The sequence below is a fragment of the Penicillium coprophilum genome, assembly GCF_028826855.1.
Source record: "Penicillium coprophilum strain IBT 35676 chromosome Unknown utg000002l_segment0_segment1, whole genome shotgun sequence".
In the NCBI taxonomy this organism is placed as follows: Eukaryota; Fungi; Ascomycota; class Eurotiomycetes; order Eurotiales; family Aspergillaceae; genus Penicillium; species Penicillium coprophilum.
The window spans coordinates 3,216,830-3,230,848 of NW_026622722.1; the positions used below are offsets into that span (position 1 = coordinate 3,216,830).

The 14,019-nt window shown below is 47.7% G+C and overlaps 5 protein-coding genes across 5 annotated transcripts; all 5 read right to left on the reverse strand.

Annotated features, from left to right (window-relative positions):
- Positions 1–59: 59 nt before the first annotated feature.
- On the reverse strand, positions 60–1,160 carry N7500_003286 (uncharacterized protein; the record flags this gene model as incomplete). The annotated part of the gene is made up of 4 exons (XM_056674432.1): positions 60–310; positions 364–710; positions 767–999; positions 1,059–1,160. 4 exons carry the CDS (start codon positions 1,158–1,160, stop codon positions 60–62), a joined length of 933 nt encoding a protein of 310 aa, XP_056534957.1.
- A 921-nt stretch (positions 1,161–2,081) lies between these two features.
- Positions 2,082–3,655, reverse strand: N7500_003287 (uncharacterized protein; the record flags this gene model as incomplete). The annotated part of the gene is made up of 4 exons (XM_056674433.1): positions 2,082–2,711; positions 2,777–2,851; positions 2,912–3,200; positions 3,246–3,655. The coding sequence occupies 4 exons, from the start codon at positions 3,653–3,655 to the stop codon at positions 2,082–2,084; spliced, it is 1,404 nt and encodes a 467-aa protein (XP_056534958.1).
- Positions 3,656–6,908: 3,253 nt separating this feature from the next.
- Positions 6,909–7,133, reverse strand: N7500_003288 (uncharacterized protein; the record flags this gene model as incomplete). The annotated part of the gene is made up of 1 exon (XM_056674434.1): positions 6,909–7,133. The coding sequence occupies one exon, from the start codon at positions 7,131–7,133 to the stop codon at positions 6,909–6,911; it is 225 nt and encodes a 74-aa protein (XP_056534959.1).
- Positions 7,134–7,153: 20 nt separating this feature from the next.
- N7500_003289 (uncharacterized protein) lies at positions 7,154–7,597 on the reverse strand (the record flags this gene model as incomplete). Its single annotated transcript, XM_056674435.1, has 1 exon — positions 7,154–7,597. One exon carries the CDS (start codon positions 7,595–7,597, stop codon positions 7,154–7,156), a length of 444 nt encoding a protein of 147 aa, XP_056534960.1.
- A 3,442-nt stretch (positions 7,598–11,039) lies between these two features.
- nip1 (translation initiation factor eIF3 core subunit c) lies at positions 11,040–13,720 on the reverse strand (the record flags this gene model as incomplete). The annotated part of the gene is made up of 2 exons (XM_056674436.1): positions 11,040–13,294; positions 13,384–13,720. 2 exons carry the CDS (start codon positions 13,718–13,720, stop codon positions 11,040–11,042), a joined length of 2,592 nt encoding a protein of 863 aa, XP_056534961.1.
- Positions 13,721–14,019: the final 299 nt, after the last annotated feature.

Sequence of the window (14,019 nt, forward strand, 5' to 3'; positions counted from 1 at the left end):
GTTATTACAGATTGTCATTCATTGAATCAAAGTTATCGAGCTTGTTGCTATTGACATATTTATACACTGTTTCTGTTCCAGGCACTGTGTAGTAATTTTCTCATCGTAACTGGCTTCACCTCTGGAAACCGAGTATTGAGACGATCACCCGGCAGTTGAAAGACATTGTTGACTGTGAGTCTGCTCACCAATGCAGTCGTCTCTTTGACCTCGTTCGATGAATATTCCATGCCTTCTGGCTGCGGAGGGACGGTGACATCACCAGACATGATTTTCTCCAGACTATCGTATGTGACATTGAATTTTTTGCCTGTTTAATTAGGTTGCGGGCTCATGCCAAATAAGGACGCGCGATATTCTTACCGGTGAATTCTTCCGCCATACCGAGGACCTGGTTATAGGTAACTTCATCTCCGACTATCACACTGAGCTCAGGCCATTCATCGAGGTCAAGTGCCTTGACCAGGTAAGTAGCCATGTCGTACGTATATGTCATACAAATCACGTTGTTCCCGTCTCCTGGGATTGCAGCCGTTCCGCTAGCTATATCAATACCAAATGTGAAGGGATGCAGGTGAGTTTGGACATGTGGCATGCCCCAGTAGTCCATAAAGAAACCAGGAATTACTCTGGTATATTGTAAGCCACTAGCCTTGAGACGATCTGCTGCATCAAGCCAGTATTGGATACTAGGGTCAATTTGGAGTAACCTTGAATAGTTAGGTATCAGCATTAAATGGCATATAGCTGGAGCTAGCCCACATACTCGGGTGTTTGGACGAATGAGTATTCACTGGGGATGAATCTTTTTGTTGATCTAGACTTTTCTGCAGCTTCGATCAAGTTCAGCTGAGATTGACTTGTCTCATCGGAAGTAAGACCAATAGTGGATATAATGGTGTGAACGTCGTGTCGCTCAAGCTCATGTACCATTGATGGAATATCATCATAGTTGATCTGTACATTTTGAATATTCTGCGAAGCGGAGTCTTGTTTTCCCTACTCAGCAGGGAGGTCAGTACTTTCTCGAATGGAAAGTGCCTCTACCATGTACGTACACTGCGAGATAGAACGACAATATCAAATTTAGATTCGAGCAATTTTTCAACAATAGTTTTGCCCACTCCACCAGTGCCACCAGCCAGGGTGATGATCGTCATGGTTAAGAAGAGTTCAATAGTTGAAATAGTTGAAGGAGCTGAAATTGTGACGGGAAGATTCCCCGCGATAACCCCACTAAGCAGGTTTTGATTTTCTTTTTGTTACTGGCACAACATTTAGAATGTATAATCCATTGATATGTACGAACTCCTTGCATATTGTCAAAGTCCAATTAGATCTATCGCCCTAAAAAATTGCATATCGGGGACTCGGGATTCAGACATCGGCGACTTCAGGGCTTCCCCCCGGGGCCTATGACGGATATGACTAATATCGGAAGGAAAAGAATATAAAGTCCGGAAATCTTCCGGCATTTCCACCTCAGTGATCTTCTAAATCCAATATACAAATCCAATTTCATCATGTGTATGAAGGCTACCTGCTCAACCTGCAGTGAGTTTCTATCTCTCTGTCCACAGTTCAACAGCTAATGATTATAGACAAGGTCACCTGGTGGGGTTGCGGAAACCATATTCCCTCCGTGATGGACTCAATTCCCGCAGCCGATTGGTGTGTGTGTACACCTCAAGTTGAGAAGGATGGGAAGACATATCCTCCCAAGGCGGCGAAGGCCGGCTGACTACAAGGCTGTGTGCTTTGTTAGTTTGAGGAAGTGAATGCCGCATGTTTTTGAAAGAAAGCATTGTGAAGGACTTGTTATCAACAAAACCTGGAGCTTGACAACGTTCAAAGGGAGGGAATTTGCTAGACTTTCGGGAATGCGTGGGAGATTTTGTTTGTCATTTAGAGCAGATATATAATGAAAATGTAACGCAAGACAATCACCATCAAAAATCAAAACCAGAACAAGCCTGATGTGAAAGCCAAGAGAGTGAGCAACCATAGAAGAATCTAAATAACAAGAGCACCACCGAGATATAAACCGCCAACTTGATGTACAGATAATGAGATGTTTGAGACTAAGGCGCTGCTTTCTTCCCCTTCTTCTTCCCTTTCTTCGCTTTTGCTTTCTTCGGTGCCTGTGGTGGTTGTAGTGGTGGTGGCTGCACTGGCATCGTTGTAAATACATGTGTCTGTTGAGCTATCACAGAGAAAGGTGGTGGTCCACCGTCTGGTGCAGGAGGAGCGGTAACCACATATGGCGGTCCCCTCGGCACAAAGTTATGCGGAACGGCTGGCAACCGTTTTAGCTCCCTCTTGTGGTTACAAACATAGAGATTTCCCTGTCCATCTGGACATGTCGCAGTGTAGAGTGCAAACCGCAGGAAAGGCCCCGAAAGAAGCATTCCAACATTGATCCCTGGTAGATTAATCAAGGCACAGGCCTGTACTCTCATCCAATGGGACAAAGGCTGGCCGGCGCCGTCACTCACACGGACATCAATCTCCACAACCTTGTGACATGCCACTGCACCAGGGGTTGACATGACAGTATATCCATGAACTGGAACGCGGGTACCTAGCGCCTCCAGCTGGTCTAAATAGTATTGAGGTACCGCCATAATATCTGCACCAGTATCATGGCATACATACATGGTGAGGCTATTAAAGCCATCGACTTGACTATTGGGAGATAGCTCCACCGGGAACTACATAGCAGGCAGGATATGAAAGTCAGAGTGACATATCAGTTGAGAGGTCGGTATGAACATACCTCAATCGAGTGAACCCCGTTTATCGGCGGAAACGCGTGAAACCCTCCTATATTAGAACCAGCTGGATCTTGAAGCTACATATGAGATCTCAAGTCAGAGCCAAGGATTATATTTGCATATGGTGGTAAACTTACGCCTTCCACCCACCATGCTTTTGTGGTATCGTATGTCTCAGCCAGTCTCTTATGATAATCAGCGTCAAATTTGCGCGGCTCATTGAGCTGTACGCCCTCCGACCAGTAGCTGACCCATCCTCTTGACCACGCCAATTTTCCTGCTCTATAAGCTTTGATGATAGCTTTAACATTGGGAATTTCATTGTCCGGGTCCCCATTTGTATTGAGATGAGCCTCAATAATCTTCAAATGATCCAAGCGTCGAACGACGTCCAGACTGAGTCCGGCCGGCTCAGACTGGATCAACCTTTCGCGAGCAGCTCGTCTTTTTTCATACTGTCACAGTCTGAACTTGAAGAAGTCGGGCAAAATTCCGTCACTGATCCTCTCCATACATCTCTCAATTTGACCATCAATGTCGTTAACATTGAGATCTAGTTCATCGGCGTTCCAGCCTTCCGGGACAAGCGCCGAATCGGTAATAGGCACGTCGCCATCGTGTTTCCACCGCTGCTGTCTCGGGGGACGTGAATATGTCTCCACCTCTCCAGCCTGATACATCACACTGTAGTCAACATAGTCCCCTGGAGCGACAGGAAAATTATTCTCAGATTCATCTGATGAAAAATCAGAGGAAGAAGGAGAAGGAGAAGCCTCCTTGGCAGTCGTTTCACCATTGTTCACTTTACGCTTCTTCCCAGATTCCTCAGGGTCCACTGGGGACTCTGGATTTTTCCGCTTCAAGTTGTGACGGGGTGGCATCTTGAAGAAAAAGAAGAAGAAGAAGAAGGGATATGCGGCACTGCAAGAGAGGGCCTGGCAGCTTGGAGTGAAGGAGAAGCACCGAGATAGGTGGTATAGATAGAGATATTTGTAGTGAACATGCTGGAGAATCGAACCATATGGAGACAAAGAGCCACTATTAATTGACGCGACCTATGAAGTATGGGAAGTCATCCGTGAGTGCCTGTGTAGATAGAAACGAGCGGATCGATGGATTTCCAAAGGTGCTATTTTTGGATTTCCAAAGACAGCCCCAGGTGTTTGATAACAAAGAAGCCAAAAGAATAAAGTATGAGATCTTGATTATGCAGCTCGTCAATGGAAATGACTCAAGGTAGAAGTGTATTCTCTTGGAATTCCGGCCCCGGTGTTTTTCCCACGCTCTTTGTCTCATCTCGATGCATCTCCAAGTCCTATCTGAGATAAAAGGCTCGGGCCAAAGGTTTTAAGGGACTGGGAGTCCTCCCCAAAGCATAATGGCATGAATAATGAAGGCGGAGCAGATGACTAGGGTATAATTGTAGTCTGGTATAACGTTGGCTTTGAGCTTCTCGTTCGGCAATTTTAGGGGCTGTAGAATACCTGCGCACTCCCGTGGTCTGCTCAACCATTGGGGAGAATAATAGCTTATGGAGAAATGCCCATAAAAGAACATGCAATGTCACAAGGAAGATGCAATCGTTGAAACTCGAAGGACTTTTACACACAACGGATTGAGAGTGACGGATTCGGAGGCTCATAGTGTTCATCACTCGCAACGGAGTATCGAATTCATCACTTCTTTGTGTCACACCAAAGCGCCATTCGAGATTTCAGTGGAGAGAAAGGTCCAGCGACAAAGAAAATAAAGTCATGTTTCATGTCAACCAAAAGCTCACCTGTGTGTTCAAAAGCATAAGCAATCCTAGAGGTTGGCCAGAAAGCTTCAGTGAGGTAATGCATAGAGAAAGGATGTGATTCAACATGAGGTGTGGTTTCTTTCAGGGTGGAGTGATTGTCGATAATCCAAATTGACTTGGGTATCTGGCCATGCCCCGGGCTGGCAGAGTTGACTTCCCTGCTCTTGACATGATAGAAAGGCATCGTTGCCTCACAAATCAAGCCATATATCTAATAGCTCATCAGCAATGTGTAAATTCTAGGACATATTGTATCGGCTGTATATAGAATACTTTACACCCGAGATACGAGAGTATCCTCTTCTCCTGGGCTCGAGATGTCAACGCTTGACTTTATCAATTGTTCTCCTTTATAATCACGATAAATAGTTCAGATATTCGGCTGTTTTAGAACACAGCTTTCCTTCTTCTTACTTCCTACCTGGTGTCCTCGTTACAATCCGCGGCAGATTTGGCTGCATTGATGGATAGGGCGTTGAAATGGCACCAAGATTGACTACTGAGCGGATGGAATGCCCCTTTCTCTATACCCTTTGGTCACATGTGTAGCGTCCAGCGAAAATGAGAACTGGATAAATGTAAAAGAATAAGAGAATCAGCGGAAAAGCGACGTGGTGCTTCAGGATCAACCTAACGGTAATCTAACTCGATATTCATGATAACCCAGTGGCCCATTTCCTTGCTAAATACACAAGATTCCCAGCTATATGTAATGCGATGCTCATTTGTGGTCAAAAATCCTGCATTGGCCTCAAAAATGTGGTATTGATGTCACCCATTCCACCGTAGTGTAAGAGCCCTCGAAAATGGGTCTCAATGAAGCACGGACGAGCGCCATGGTTCCAAGTCGCGCAAGCACATAGATGTATGTGGTTTACTTCAGGATGAGTTGCGTGTTGCAAGCCCTTTTCCAACGGGATTCATCATAGAAAGTAGTCATGAAAGAGGGAAGTTTGTCGCTTTCTCTCAGGTGGTCGAGGACAGTCATCACAAAGTCGACCACGATGAATATACGTAGTGCGCCGATGGAAATGAAAGTGAAAGAGTTCCATGCTACTCTTTCGGTATTTGTAGGGAAATCAAATTCCCACCTATAAGATATGGTCCGCGTCAATGTAGTTGTAGACATATGACAAAAAGTCTTTCGCAGCAAGATTTATCCCACTGTATACTATAACAACAATCGAATACACGAAAAATTATATCAAAGCGTGAAGTGTGGCCTCATCGGTATTTTTCTTTCTCGCAACCTCGCCCTCTTTCGGGTTGTCTATGACGAAGATTAAAGCTTCAAGGCTGACTGGAACCACCTTTAGCATCGGCTCTTCCTTAACTTGGACCCGTAGGTGAGACCATCGGCATCGATCGATTATCTCTGACACGCTGGAAAAATACACTTTTTAGTTGCAAGTAGGCGCTTGTGACAATCTACCTGACTAGAAGACTGCTCTCGAGAACAGAGCCTTTTCATTCCGACGAAAGAATGATGATAAATGTCGCGCGACACAATTGATCATGCACATCAAAGGACGGGTGAATTTAAACCTCCGCAAAGCCCATAAATGGACCTCCATAAAAACCCATGTAGGCGCTAACAAGGATAACTCTATAGTCGCTATATTACGACCTTCCACTAACCGTATCAAGCCCAACCTTGAAATTTAGAATAAAAAGGATACTATAATTATACATATTAATTTTTAATTTTGAACAAAATCCGATTAAGATATAACCGAAAAGGAGAATATTGAGATTTTGATACTAGATATATATACAGGTTTTCCGGGGGAAATATCAATATTTTCCAGTGAACCTCTGTAATTTCCAAATTTCTAAACCAACGCGGTTTCCTATATCCTTATAGGTGATATAGAGAGACTACTAGTAACTGATTATAAAACATTAAATTTAATATATTATTACCATAGGGAGTTTGACAAGAAACAGACGAAAACAGAGGTAATTTAATTAATCCTAAAAGGGGGGTTCAACTTTTATATCTGTATTGTTTGGGCTTTAATAGGCTTTACAACCGCACCTGAGAACAAGGACTGCTACCAAGAGAGATATACAAGTAAGTTGTCGATAAGCTTGTCTTCTATCAATCGGAGAAAGGAATTTCACAATGAGGCTCTTCGTCATATCTATAAAGGAAATGCGTGTGTGCATCATGCAGGCGCGGTGTGACAAAATCCCTCCTGAATATGTATCTCTTCGAATGACTAACAAGATAACAAGAAGCCGGAGAGTCACTTGGCCCATTCTCTGCTCTCCATTAGAGCCTTGATGTCCTAATCTCCCTGAGCAGCCTATCGTGGATCTTCTTGCGCTCTTCAGTGCAACTTGTCCATGCGCTGATAGTAACTTGCGTCCATCTCTCCGTCTTCCTTTCGGGGGTCGACAGCCTTAGAGCAGAGCGGGTGACATATACCGATGGCGTTCACCTGCCTACTGTCGCACTCGTTGTCCACCCGATACTTGTGACAGACATTACAGTTGCCATGGGTCTGGCGTACGCAGTCCTGGCCAGTATAACAGCCATAATCGTACCAGAACATGTTGGCGCGCTTTGTCATTGTCAAGATATCATTAAGTCATAGGTTACCAACCAGTCGCCGGTCGGCTCATGCTCTGGAAGTTTGATGTCCGGATTGTGCCTGTTTATGCCTCTGGCGAACAGCACTCGAGCATAGGAGGGATCGAACACGAAGGTCGTTTCGCCGGTCAACCCGTTCTTTAACTCTGCCGTGGCCTCAATCTCGTCAATGGCGACGTACTCGTCTGGGTGCGGCACGGAGGCCTTCTCAATTTGTAGCTTGATATGCTGGGCCGTCTCAGGGTCGAACCGGGTGTCGATGAAGTATAGGGCGTTGGGGCCGGCTGCGGCCACGTAGGGAGTATCTGGCGCCACAATCTGGCGGCCCATGACGGTTTCAATCACCTCCGGGACGTAGCTGCTATTCCGGTATTCCTCTTGGAAGGTTGGAGAGCCCTCACATGGTCGGAAGGGGTTCAAAAGCATGGTGGTCAGTAGCAGTACAAAGAGCATCCTTGGGATCAGGGTAAGAATGAGGGGAAGGGAAAGTGGACTATATCTATTGCCAACTTCATAGGTCTGTGTGCGTGGCTTTTATATCATACTGCTGTCAGTGGCGCGAGAGTTCCGGTCTTCGGTCATTGAAGCCACATCAGGAACGATTGGTCACTACATTACTACGAAAATGCACCCGTCACAGACTCGGTGATGCCGAAATGAGGGGTTGCTTGTGGTGCTGATTGCTGAGAGGGACTTGCAGTTTGACCTACCCTATAGGACGAAGAGATAAAAAGCAATCTCCTTGTAATATAAAAGAAAGCAGGGTTCTCCTTCGATTTGAAAGCCCGGCAGGGTATAAACTGGGAATGTCTTGGACATTTTTGTAAGCGAATGCTACTTGGACCCTGCATCTGGCCAAACAAACGATACAACTAAGCTAGACTAGGGCTACAATCTGACCACTATGCCTAAGTAGGGAATAGCACATATGATGTCTCAAAATCAAATTTTCTACTAAGCTACATCTTACCTAGGCTACCCCCTAAGTAGACTGCGACATCATCCATAAGATCCAGGGAACTAGAGCGTGCCCTAGCAAATTCTGGCTAGCAACTATCACCGCTTGCTAAGCGTTGTACTCCAGTGCACTCTGATGGAATTTGGACTTTCCCCGGAAAAGGCCGATTGGATACTCTCATTACATCCGTCGCTGCGAGGTTTTATTTTCCCTTCATTTCAGCAAGAGGCGATCTTCTTCCACGAACCATTTTGGGACGAGGATCCGCCGATGTAGTTTCTGTCCTGAATTTAGACCGGACTTCTTTCGTACCATCTGTACTCAAAGTTTCTTCCGTGCCTGAGAGAGACAGACAGCGAGATAGGGTACTCTCAAAGAGTCGAACTGCAACCGGTCCTCCAGCGTAAGAGCAGAGAAATGGGCACGAATTGAATTGTGGGGATTGAAACTTTCCTGCGGTCTGATCCCCAAGATAATTGCTCGGGCCTATTCTTTCGGCCTTTTTCTACGACCGCGAGTTTGTTTACGGCTGGCCGTTGGTCAGACTCCTCCCACTGCAGCCTGTGACGCCACTTGCCAGGGATACAGCCATTGTCTTACGATAACGGGTCTCGAACCGCCGGAGATCCAACTTGGTGGGCTGTGGACGCTCCATCGTGCCCTTGTGGTCATTGAAGATTGTTAGCTTCATCACTATGGACTAACAGTACGTGTTATAGACTCGAAAAATCAAGGATTGTTTGAACGTCTTTCCTTTCTCGGCAAATGTCAGCGGTGCGAAAGGAACTTTCGGACCTATTTCAGAAGTGAGCCTCGGATAAGAAATGCATTGTCGCCGTTATACAGGTATGCCATGCTCATGTTTTGAGCCGTGCCAAGAGCCAAGAGAAACAAGCATCACCACCCGCCTACAGTGATCCTGGCGTTCCGTGTTCTTTAGGGTCAGGCACTGTTCTTGTATTACTCCATACATCTTAGGATTTGAGGGGGAAAGCTGGAATTCTTGTGTCTCGAAATCAATTGCGGGTCAACCAGGAGTCAACTATTCCCCCCCTGTTCACATCATTAGTGGTAAAACCCTGCCCTGCATAAGGTCATTCCCTTGCTCTTGGTGATATTCAATTTGGGTAAGTTATACATTTTGATTTGAATACTCTGCGATTCGTATGCTTTTTTTTAACTCCATCTTGGTTTGAATTGCCTTTGATCTTGGCATTTGCTGGATAGATACACGTTCACTTTTCCTGTTTTATTCCTTTTTATTCCCTTTCCCCCTGTTCTTTTCCCCACTGATTTGAACAATCGTGTCCATACATGGGCCGTGTACGGTGTACCGCCGGTCCTATACACACGCGGAACTGCCCGGCTTGCCATCAGTGTGCGGTCTAGTCTTTAAATTGGGTACTGGAATAATCCAGAATCGCTGAATCTACCGTAGGATGGCTGCAAAGATCTTCTACCGCCGTCGGGAGTTGAGATTGCGAAGCCTCAAAGGGTGAATTTTGGTGGAATATGAAAGATGTTTGTAGGCCAACTAATCTTAAGATCCTCTTGCCCGCAGAATATTTCAATCTATCCGAACGTAAGCCCAGGTAGATGCCCAAGCAGATTGATTTCCTTGTCATGCCGACGAGGCACGATTTCCGTAATAGGCCCCTCAAGTGACCCGAACGCCTTTCCCTCCATCGTCAGATCGAGCAACCAATGCAGATACGGCAATTTTGCTATTGGCCTACCCCAGATATTTCTGCGATAGGCGATGGATTGACTGGACAGAATAGGCCCGAGAAGTATGACGAGGACCTACGGGCCATAACAGCATCGGCGATAGAGGCAATGCATTGTAACCTCGGGGTAAGCATAAGCTTTGGGCCGTTGACCTATATATGCAATGAGATTGAGGATTCATACGCGTCGAAGAAGTTCAGATAACGGATGCGTAGGGTCGTTTCGCATCAAGTCTCGGAGAGTCGGTGCCATGATACTCTTTTCACATAGTCGAAGCTTCCTTATATTGTGACACGAAAGATACAGAAGACTAAACTAGACGTGATAGGGTTCGCGACGAGGTAACGGAGAGCCGCTGTGCGGCATTAGGGGCCATACAAGTATAAGCTTAGATAGAGCGGATAGAGCGAGGTACCTAGGTAGCATCGAAGATAGTATAATAAAATTTTATAGATGTAATACAGGCCGGTAGAATAAGTGACACTTAAAGAGTAAGATAATTTAGAAGAGATGGCGACCCAGATAGCTTCGTAGCACGGTCTATAGATACGACATTGAACGATACGGTTGCGGACTAGATTATCCTAGGGGTTCTACTCCTAGGCGACTAGATGATATAGCAACCTATGCTGCTGGCTAGAACGAAGAAGACGTCGGCTCGAGCGGCATCTCTAATAAAAATGAAAGGGGTAACATCGGGCTGAAAGCAAATGCGTATTGTTCAATGAGGTCTAGTGTAAAAGAGAGGCGGCGCCGATGAGTGTGATATAGAGAGTTAGGAAGAGCAGCAAAAACGGGCCTTTCATGTCGGTGGCATTCAAGGTAGGTTATGTGACGGCGTATTCGGGAATCAAACGCAAAAAGGCAAAATTAGTCGCATGTAGTAATTCACAGGTGCTTCGTTTACAGTACACAGTACTCTACAATCTCACGCGGCTGAACTGAGAACTAATCCATAAGCCGTCAATTTCTAACCAGTATGCACCTTGATTCTTTCTCGATCATTTCCATACGTGAATATCATGTAGATGAATCACAAAAAAAGCGCAGAAACGGGGCAATTTTTCCGACCTAAAAAACAAGGAACGGTCGTACTAACACGAAGGGGATGACAGGAATAAAAAGGAAACCATGAAGAAGGGGGAAAAATATAAGAGAAAGAACATGCCATTACATCAGAATCTAAGCCTTGATCGCTGCGCCCAATGCACCACCACCGAACTGTTGGCCACCAGGTCGGCGATCGCCCTGGGGAATGCGGGCACCGCCACGACCACCGCCACGACCGCGACCACCGCGACCGCCACGGGCACCGGGACCGTGTTCGCGTTGGAAGGCATTGGCCATGCCCTGAGTGCGCTGCTCCAGGGTCTTCTCGTTGGACTCGAGGAGGGAGGTGGACTTGTCGGCCAGGGTGACAATCTGGGACTGGAGACGGGAGAGCTCGACGCCCTTGCGGAAGATGATGGCGTCGTTGACCTGGTCGAGAGCGGCAGCGAGCTCTTCGTGGGAGATCATGCGGGAGATGATGGAGACAATCTTCTTGGGCTCAAGTTCGAACATGCTGGCCAGAGAAGAGATGGAGAGGCTGTCGTAGTAGGGGGCGTAGGTGAAGAGGTAGGTGCGCAAACCCTCCTCTTGGGTCTGGCGGGACAGCATGGCCTTGATCAACTCGGGCTGGGGCATGAGGTCCCAGATCTTGATTGCGGCGAAGGTAGAGGCGGAAAGCTTCCAATCGCCAGCGGCAAGAGCCTTGGCTCCGGCGATGACACCGTCGCGGGTGTTTTCGGGGGGACCGGTGAAGACCTGGCGCTCATTGTAGTCCAACATGCGGCGGAAGGTCTTGGAAATCATGCGACGGCGCAGCTCGGGGGTGGAGGATGTCTGGGCCATCAAAGGCACTTCAAGCAAAGCACTGCTGGTGAGATAAACACACTCGAGCAACTCAAGGTTGATGTGCATGTGGAAGGGAAGCTGGCGCTGGCGTTCCAAGCGTTCCTGCTCGGGCGAGACAGTGGAGTAACGCTGCATGATGATGCCCTGGGCAAGAAGCTCCTTTTGGCGGCCGCTGCCGCAGATTTCACCAAGGGTGTTCTGGGCCTCGTAGATGAGGCCAGCGCGGAAGGCACAGAGACCAATCTGAACAAGGGTGCGGTTGAAGAGAATCTGGGTGCTGACGTCGAAAGTGGCGATGTTCTCAGTCAGATGAGACATGAGCATCAAGTCACGAGACTTATAGTATTGGTCGTGCAAAGCAAGGAAGTAAATTTGGCAGAGCATGGCGCGAGCGCGGGGAATGCCATCGCTATGTTGGAACATATAATTGCAGATAGAACCCACAAGGCTCTGGATATCCCCGGGCTTGTAGGTAGCAGTAACAGCCGACTCAATATTTGTGGGAACTGCCTTGTCCTTGGCCTGCTCGACAATGGCAATGACATTAGCGGGCTTGAAGTAAATGTGCTCCAAACGTCTGATGACCAATCTGTTCATGCTATCTTGGCCATTCTTATCGGCACCCTTGAGACTTTCGACGTAAAGCTGTGAGCGAACAAGGGAGGTATAAAGTGCCTGCTCGTCCGTCAGGCGCTCAATGTACTCTGAGGTGTGGGGGTCAATCTCGCGAAGACCCTTTGTGAGGCTGTCGTCGAGGTGCTCCACAAGGGATACGACGGAGCCGGGAATCAAGAAGACCTCGCCTTCAGCAACAGTAGGTTGCTTCTCGTCATCCTCCCACTCGTCGGCGGTTTCGCTGACAAGGAACTGGCGGTTCTCTTCCAACACAGAAAGGAGAGCTGAGTACTCCTCGTTTGCAGCCTGCCATTGCTCACTTGACATATAGGTGGCGGCGGATGTGGCAGTCAGATCGAAGCGGGTGGAAATCAGGGTCATGTAGGTGCGGATGCGTTGGTAAGGAGTAGTGGCAACCTCGAGGAGCTTCTGCATAGTGCGGATCTGGTCGGCACGGTCGGTATTCTTCTTTCCGCGGGACTCAACGATGACACGGAGGTGCTTGAGAATACTCTCGGGGGTGTACTGGAGGGTCTTGCCACCACGTCCAACTGTAGCAAATCCATCGTCCTCAGCACCAGCGGCGGCGGCGGCAGCCGCGGCAGCGAAGTTCTCGATCTTCTCCACCTTGGTGGGCTTGGGGGCAGGAGCAGGAGCGGGCTTCTCCTCGACCTCGTCCGCCATGAAAGCGTCCTTACCAGCGCGGTACTTCTCGACCAGGGTGGCGTATTCCTTGTTATTCTTCTTAATCTTTTGCTTGACCGCGTTGAAGCCCTTGCTGTTGCTAGCGTTCATCTTCTTGTTCGAGGCCTTCAGTTTGGAACCGGTTTCGTTGGTGAAGTCTTCGAGCTCGGCAACGGCCTGAATGTAGACCTTGGGGGTGGGGCCGGTAACCTTCAACATCTGGCGGTTCAGGTTGTCGAATTCTGCGTGGTAAACATGTCAGTTGATGCCGTTCCTTGTGCCAACAAATTTTGCCGGCTCTCTAGTTTTCCCAGCCAGTATATGGACTCACCAGTGGCGATGACAGCCCAGTCGTTGATCTTCTCGGCGTTTTCAATCAGGCGGATGGTGCTCTCAATGCCCTCGAGACGCTTGTCCTTAGCGGACTTGACGACCGTAACCTTCTCCTCCTCCTCACTCTCCTCGCTTTCGGAATCATCGTGCAAGAACTTGGAGGCACCGGTGCGGCCCTCCTCGCCCTCCTCATCGCTGTCGGAGCTAGAGTCAGAGTCGGTCTCATCCTGGTCAGAATCTTCCTCGCTGCCGGAGTCGGAACGGTAGACCTCCTCCTCCTCGTCAGACGAGCTATCGCTGTCGCTGCCGCTGCCGTAGAAGAAACGCGACGCCATGGTTGCGGATTGCGGTTTCGTTAAAAGGAAATGGCGATCCTAAAGCTGAGAAATCAGGTCGTCGGCGATACAAAGTCGAAGTTCCCGCTGTTGAGAGCCACACACGAAATTTAAGCGAGGGGCTGACTAAACCCAATTAGGCATAGCGTAAAACAAAGAAATAGTGACGGCCTTTTTTATACTTCGTTTTTATGCTACTTCAACTTGTTCAATCCGACTGTTTGGACATTTTCTTCACTTTGAACCTCTACCAAGATATCCAAAAAAACGAAGAAGTTGAGATAACTCAACCTGCTTTG